Source organism: Vigna angularis, chromosome 5 (assembly GCF_016808095.1).
Source record: "Vigna angularis cultivar LongXiaoDou No.4 chromosome 5, ASM1680809v1, whole genome shotgun sequence".
Lineage (NCBI taxonomy): Eukaryota > Viridiplantae > Streptophyta > Magnoliopsida > Fabales > Fabaceae > Vigna > Vigna angularis.
Genome location: NC_068974.1, coordinates 15630087 through 15637659, shown reverse-complemented (window position 1 = coordinate 15637659; position 7573 = coordinate 15630087). Strand labels below are relative to the sequence as shown.

General features: G+C 43.8%; 1 protein-coding gene across 1 annotated transcript; it reads right to left on the bottom strand.

Moving 5' to 3' along the window:
* Positions 1–2209: 2209 nt before the first annotated feature.
* LOC128196656 (uncharacterized) lies at positions 2210–6239 on the bottom strand. The gene is made up of 5 exons (XM_052878148.1): positions 5159–6239; positions 4787–4849; positions 3543–4726; positions 3017–3446; positions 2210–2466 (listed from the first exon to the last, which is right to left on the bottom strand). The coding sequence occupies exons 1-5, from the start codon at positions 6237–6239 to the stop codon at positions 2210–2212; spliced, it is 3015 nt and encodes a 1004-aa protein (XP_052734108.1).
* Positions 6240–7573: the final 1334 nt, after the last annotated feature.

Here is a 7573-nt window from a genome sequence, read left to right as displayed (position 1 = left end):
GAAGGGTAAGCTTATTGAATTTAATTCATACATCTACATATGAATTTAACATTTCAAACACATCAGTATTTCAACAAGCATATTCATTTACAAACTAATCACTAGAACGACCGTCCGGACTGTATGAATCTGTGTAGCTACAGGCGTCCCTAGCACCCGGGTGATGTAGTAACTGGAAAAACACATCAGCTGCCACCCGAGGTTAGCCCTATCCAAAGTACCCCTAAGGACTCGGACCTCCTGCCGTTCCCACACATGACCTACCATCCTCTAAGTGAGGATGAGTATTCACGGAACATCAGGATGGACAGCCAGCATTAGCATGCCCACAGTCATACTTTACAAATTCCATAATCATATTCATCCATACAGGAGTCGTTCCTCCCTGGAACGCTCGTTCAAAATCCATAATCATTATTTCATCTCATATACTGTTCGTTCATTTCCATTCTTCACTTTAACTTCATTTTTATCTTCCATTACAATTTCATAAAATAACGAGCGTTCAGCCCTCTTCATAACGAGGACGAATGTGAAAGACTAGACCGAGAGATTTTCGTTTCAGAACCGAATAAAACTGACACTTCAGATTTACCGAATGTCATTTTCTATTTGAATCAGTTGAATGAACTGACTCTAGGAAATCAAATCATTACTCAAAGAATAATTTAAGTAGGAAGGCTCTAGGCCGAATCCAAATAAATGAAGACACCTCAAGACGAGTAGATGACCATACCGAGAACAATTTAATTATCGAAGCCGACTGCCAGTCAATGACCGAACGCGGTATACTGATTTATAGAAATTTGGACGAACGCTATTTCTATCCATTTGGTATTTTAATACTAGGACGAGCGTTTCGGTATAAGACCGAAAGCTACTCATAACGAACGCTTTGGGTCGAGACCCTTCGCAGAATTGTACTCGTAATAGAATTAGAATTCAAGATAATACGAGATGATGGAGATAGAATTTAGAAATGAATAAGTGTCAAAAGTTAAAATTATAAACTTCTCAACTCCTTACATAACACTCGGTTGTCTACGTTCGGCCGAACACTCAAACGTGGTACTAATACTAGAAGGCGTCCGTCCTCAACTAGGATTCTTTCCGAATGAAAGAATCCCTTACCAAATCATTTTTTTACTGGAATACCGAACGGTCAAAGACCGTCCAATGACGTACGTACATAATCATAAAGGGTATTTCTTATCATAAACCATGTTATCAAAATCCAGATTTAATATATCATCTCATACTTTATAACTTCATATCAAAATATCAAATTACAAACTTTATATGATTCACATTAATCATTCATAACTACAACCATCAGCATACGTATCAACCAATGCATACCATATTCATTCATTATAACAGCAATCGTTCATACATCATCAATCAGCGTTTATCTCATACATTCAGCCCATATCAGACGTTCATACAACATACAACATCAATTAAATCACAATAAGCTTCCCTTATCTGGATTTGTGAGCAACTTGTCCTAAACGCAAGATTTGTGGCTCGTCCAACTAACGTTTTTCTATCCTCAGTGGTCACTTAACTCTTCCAACTCAAATCTAACCAGAATAAAAACCAAAGTACTTAGACTATATACATGCATGCAACCATAACTTGGTTTTGCATGAACTCTAAGAACGAAAGACTAAGGGAGGAAACTTACCAGCTTCAAACGTGAACTTGTTCGGTTTAATGGAAAGCTTAGGACGTCGGGATCTCTTCTACGGTCTCTGAAATTTGATCGGAGAAAAGGAAAATGAGTTATGGTAGAGAGAAGATAGGGTTTCTAGAGAAAAGGAGGAGAAATGGAAGGTCTGAGTTTTGGGGAAGAAGAAGAAACATGCAGAAGAGTGGGAAGAGGGTTTTTCAGAAAAATCATTTTCCCTTCCCACGTAGGACGAGCGTCCATTCTCCTGCTGCCACTTGTATTCCACTAACGATTCCGAATGTTCCAAAAATGACACTTGGCAGCTGCATGCAGAGTGTGTGAGTGCGTTTTAATGGCACTGAACGTGCGGCGTGGGTGCATTTAATGGTGATCGGAAAGTGGGGTCTGGGTGCGTTTCTTAATAAAAATCTGAACAAGGTTTTTGGGCATTAAAAACGTGATTTGACAGGTGGAGGCTGGTTTAAGTTTTCGAGGCTTTACATTCTCCCTAACTACAAAAGTTTTCGTCCTCGAAAATTAAATCTTACCCGGAAATAGATGGGGGTACAAGTCCTTCATAGCGTTTTCCACTTCCCACGTTGAGTCGCCAGTCTTTGCGTCCCAAACCATCTTTACTAGACGAACGTCTTTTCCTTTATAGTACTTTGTGCGGCAGTCTTCCACACGAACTGGTTGCAACTCCAGCGTTCGGTCTTGGCGAAGTTGAACGTTTTCCAACTCCAATATATGAGAAGGGTTGGCAATGTACTTTCGGAGTTGAGAAACGTGGAAAACTGGGTGAAGGTTCGATAGTTGAGGTGGTAAAGCTAGTTCATACGCCACTGGTCCGATCTTCCTCAGAATTTGATACGGTCCGATGAATTTGGGGGATAGCTTCTTTGGACGAACGACTCAGCCTACTCTAGTGATCGGATTGAGTCGGAGGAACACATGATCTCCTGAGGCGAACTCCAAGGGTCTTCTTCGCTTGTCCGCATAGGACTTCTGTCTGCTCAGGGACGTCTTCAATCTCTCTTGGATCAACTTCACTTTCTCGGTCGTCTGCTGGATAAGTCTGGGTCCAGTTAGCACGTTTTCTCCTTCTTGGAACCAACAGAGTGGCGTTCGACACTTTCTACCATAGAGAGCTTCAAACGGCGCCATTCCGATGCTAGACTGAAAGTTGTTGTTATATGTGAATTCCACTAGCGGTAAGATTTCATCCCAAGCACCTAAGTGATCTAGGACGCACGTCCTCAGTAAGTCTTCGAGCGTCTGGATGGTCCTCTCAGATTGGTCGTCCGTCTTGATACATCTTAGTCATGCCAGGGTGCATGCTAAGACGGCTGTGATGTCCTTCTTCAAGGATAATTCTCTTCAGCTCGCCATCATTCGGAACGCACGTCCTATCCATGTAGCGTAGAAGACCGTCCGTCCCGGTATTGAAATGCTTAGCTTTATCTGTACCGAGCGCGCTTAAGATCGTCACCAACTCTTCATCCTCTCGCTGTTTCACTCTGATCCGGTCGAACACGTCGCTGGATATTCTAAGGTTACAACACTTGATACTGTTCGGCTCCAACTCGAATTGTAACCTTAGATCTCTAAAGCCTTCAACCAGGCTGAGTTCTTTTACCATCATAACCGAGACGTGAACTGCTTTCCTGCTTAGGGCGTCCGCCACTAAATTAGCTTTTCCCGGATGATACAGCAATTCAAAATCGTAATCCTTCAAGAACTCCAACCAACGCCTCTGCCTCATGTTCAGCTCCTTCTGATCAAATAAATATTTGAGGCTCTTATGATCGCTGAAGACTTGGAACGTGGATCCGTACAAGAAATGCCTCCAAATCTTCAGGGCGAAAACGACCGCTGCCAACTCCAGGTCGTGCGTCGGGTAATTTCTCTCGTGAATCTTCAATTGACGAGACGCGTATGCTACCGCTCGCTTCTCTTGCATCAACACACAGCCCAAACCTTGATGAGAAGCGTCGTAGTATACCTCGAACGGTTGGGCTGTGTCCGGAATAATCAGAACTGGAGCGCTCGTTAATTTTCCTTTCAACTCCTGGAAGCTCGCTTCGCATCGATCGGTCCATGCGAACGATTGATCCTTCCTGGTCAACTGAGTTAGCGGAGCTACTATCTTAGCAAATCCTTCAATAAAACGTCTGTAGTAGCCCGCCAGCCCCACAAAACTACGAACCTCAGTGACCGAACGGGGACTCTCCCACTCCAATACCGCTCGTACTTTTGCTGGGTCTACAGAGATCCCTTCAGCCGATACAACGTGCCCCAAGAACTGCACGCTCTTCATCCAAAATTCACACTTTGATAACTTGGCGTACAGTTCCTTCTCCTTCAAGACGCCAAGTACGACCCTCAAGTGTTCCGCATGTTCTTCATGGCTCTTGGAGTAAATAAGAATATCATCAATGAAGACCACTACGAACTTGTCCAGGTATGGCCGAAATATACGATTCATGTAATCCATGAAGACTGCTGACGCGTTCGTCACACCGAACGTCATCACTACATACTCGTAGTGTCCGTAACGAGATCTGAAAGCAGTCTTCTGGATGTCTTCCTCTTTGCCCCTGATTTGATGATATCCCGACCGTAAATCAATCTTCGAGAATACAGTAGCCCCATGCAGTTGATCCAACAAATCATCTATCCTTGGCAATGGGTACTTATTCTTGATGGTCAGCTTGTTTAACTGCCTGTAGTCAATGCAAAGTCTGGAGCTGCCATCTTTCTTTTTAACTAGGAGAACAGGAGCTCCCCAGGGCGATACGCTCAGCCTGATGAACTGCTTGTCCATCAACTCTTCAATCTGCGTCTTGAGCTCAGCTAATTCCGCAGGCGACATTCGATAAGGTTGAACAGAAATGGGTGCTACCGTTGTCACCAAATCAATCGTGAACTCGACCTCGCGAACAGGAGGTAATCCAGGTATTTCTTCCAGAAAGACTTCTGGGAATTCATCCACAACCGATCGTCCATTATTGCTACTGGACGATCGTTCTTGCTCCATCCCTCCGAATTCCTGATCTGCGTGCGTCAAAATTAAGAAACAGCTGGCACCCTCCATGATGTCTTCCTTCAACTAACCGAGCGTCACAGACAATTCTTCTTCATCTTCTTCAGGAAAAACCAACCTCTTATCGCCACAGTCTAAGAGAATGCGATTGGTAGTCAGCCAATCCATTCCTAAAATCACCTCCAAACCTTGAAGAGGTAAGCAGATGAGATTGACTTTAAACCTACGCCCTTCCACTTCTAGGGGACACCTGACGCACATAGTGGACGTCCTAACCTTGCCAGCCGCTGGGGTTGACACCACCAGGTCGAACTGCATCTCTCTCACCTCTAAACCCAGCTTCTCAACACACGCCTTCGAGATGAAGGAGTGGGTCGCCCCCGAATCATACAGCACATAACAATCTTTACCAAACAGCAAGCAATCACCGAATATGAGATTACCTGAGCTTGCTGCCTCCGCACCAGTCAAAGCATATACCCGCCCAACAGCTTGGGCTCGTCCACCTCCTCTTGGTTGATTTCTCCCAACGTTCGGTGGTCTCATCACAACGCGTCCACCCATGTTGCACTCACTCTCTAAGTGCCCATTTCGTCTACAACGAACGCAAAATTTTCCTCCCATCAGCTGAGGGTAGGACGAACGATAGTGTGGTCCTCCACACTGGAAACAAGTAACGTTTCCTGGCTGCCCAGACTGTCCGGCAATGACCAGCGCTCGAGATCCACTTGTATTTGATGATTGATTTGGACGAGTATAAGGAGCACTTCTCAGATTAGCATTACCCCTGGATACGATCGGTCCCCTAACCACCTGTTGTTGCTTCTTTTGTCGCTCCACCTCTGCCATATTCTTCTCCAGTACTTTGGCTCTCTCCACCATGGCAGGAAATGACCGAATGCATAAACTCGAGATCAACACCTTCAGGTCGCTCCTTAGTCCATTCTCGAACTTCCTACACTGCCACTCTTCACTAGTGGCCATAGTGTTGAACCTCAATAACTGCTTGAAAGTATTGGTGTACTCCAATACAGACTTTCCCCCTTGTATCAATTGAAGGAACTCCACTTCCTTGGCGTAGCGAACGCTGTCTGGGAAATACTCTTCATAAAATTTATTTCTGAACACCTCCCAAGTGATGGGAGCGTGAGCGTCCGTCAGTATAGTCTTCACGCTCGCCCACCAGTGGCTGGCCTCACTAGTCAACAGATATTCTGTAAACGCCAACCTGTTGTCATCAGGGCACCTCTTTGCATTATAGATCTTTTCCATGTCCCGCAGCCACTGATCTGCCTCATCAGGAAGGCACTTTTTGTTAAACTTGGCGGGATGATGTTGAAGAAAGCTTTCCAAACTCCATTCAGCATGTTGGGTAGCATTAGAAGAGGACGCCCCCGGTGTGTTTCTGGTAGCGGCAAGGATATCCATCAATTGCCTTTGCGTAGCTTCAGAGTTGGCGCGAGCGGCCTCCAAACTCTGTAAAGCATTTTGATTTTGCTGCATCAGGGTAGCGTTTTGTTCCATCAATGTGGTATTCTGCTGCTGTAATCTATCAATCACAGTTTCCAACAACCTAGTGTTGTTGGACGCATCAGACTCATTAGGCTACGGTGGGGGAGGGAGTCTAGGTGCCATTTGTTCTCTGGAAACAGAGAAAAACGAGCGTTACTCATGTTCAAAGAGTTCGAAAATAACTCATGAAACAAACATTAAGCACACAGCAAAAACACAGTGTACTCATAACCTACAGTGTCCTTTAATAGAACAAAACTGCTCTGATACCACTAATGTAACATCCCAAAATACAGTAATCACCATAATTTAGAATTTAATTACATTAAACAGTTAAACAAAACATTCTTACATTAAAACTGGGTTCAAAAAGCCGAACGGCTTAAATACAAAAACCAAAATACAAAACAGTAGAGATAAGAAAAGTCAGGGACGAACGGTTTTACAAAACCAAATAACCGAACGTCCACTCATAATACTAAACAATTCAAAACTAAACTAACAAGTGCGCTAGGGCTCGGCCTTTACTTCCACATCTACGAGGCTCGCATCTTCCAAATTTTCTTCTTCTAGCGCCTCTTCAAGTGGCTCACTCCCATCTGCTCCCATCCACACGGATGATCATCGCGAAGACAAGACGGACGTACAAGGACGAGGGACAACATAAGGAAAAACGAAGGGTAAGCTTATTGAATTTAATTCATAAATCTACATAAGAATTTAACATTTCAAACACATCAGTATTTCAACAAGCATATTCATTTATAAACTAATCACTAGACCGACCGTCCGGACTGTATGAATCTGTGTAGCTACAGGTGTCTCTAGAACCCGGGTGATGTAGTAACTGGAAAAACACATCAGCTGCCACCCGAGGTTAGCCCTATCCAAAGTACCCCTAAGGACTCGGACCTCCTGCCGTTCCCACACATGACCTACCATCCTCTAAGTGAGGATGAGTATTCACGGAACATCAGGATGGACAGCCAGCATTAGCATGCCCACAGTCATACTTTACAAATTCCATAATCATATTCATCCATACAGGAGTTGTTCCTCCCTGGAACGCTCGTTCAAAATCCATAATCATTATTTCATCTCATATACTGTTCGTTCATTTCCATTCTTCACTTTAACTTCATTTTTATCTTCCATTACAATTTCATAAAATAACGAGCGTTCAGCCCTCTTCATAACGAGGACGAACGTGAAAGACTAGACCGAGAGATTTTCGTTTCAGAACCGAATAAAACTGACACTTCAGATTTACCCAACGTCATTTTCTATTTGAATCAGTTGATTGAACTGACTCTAGGAAATCAAATCATTACTCAAAGAATAATTTA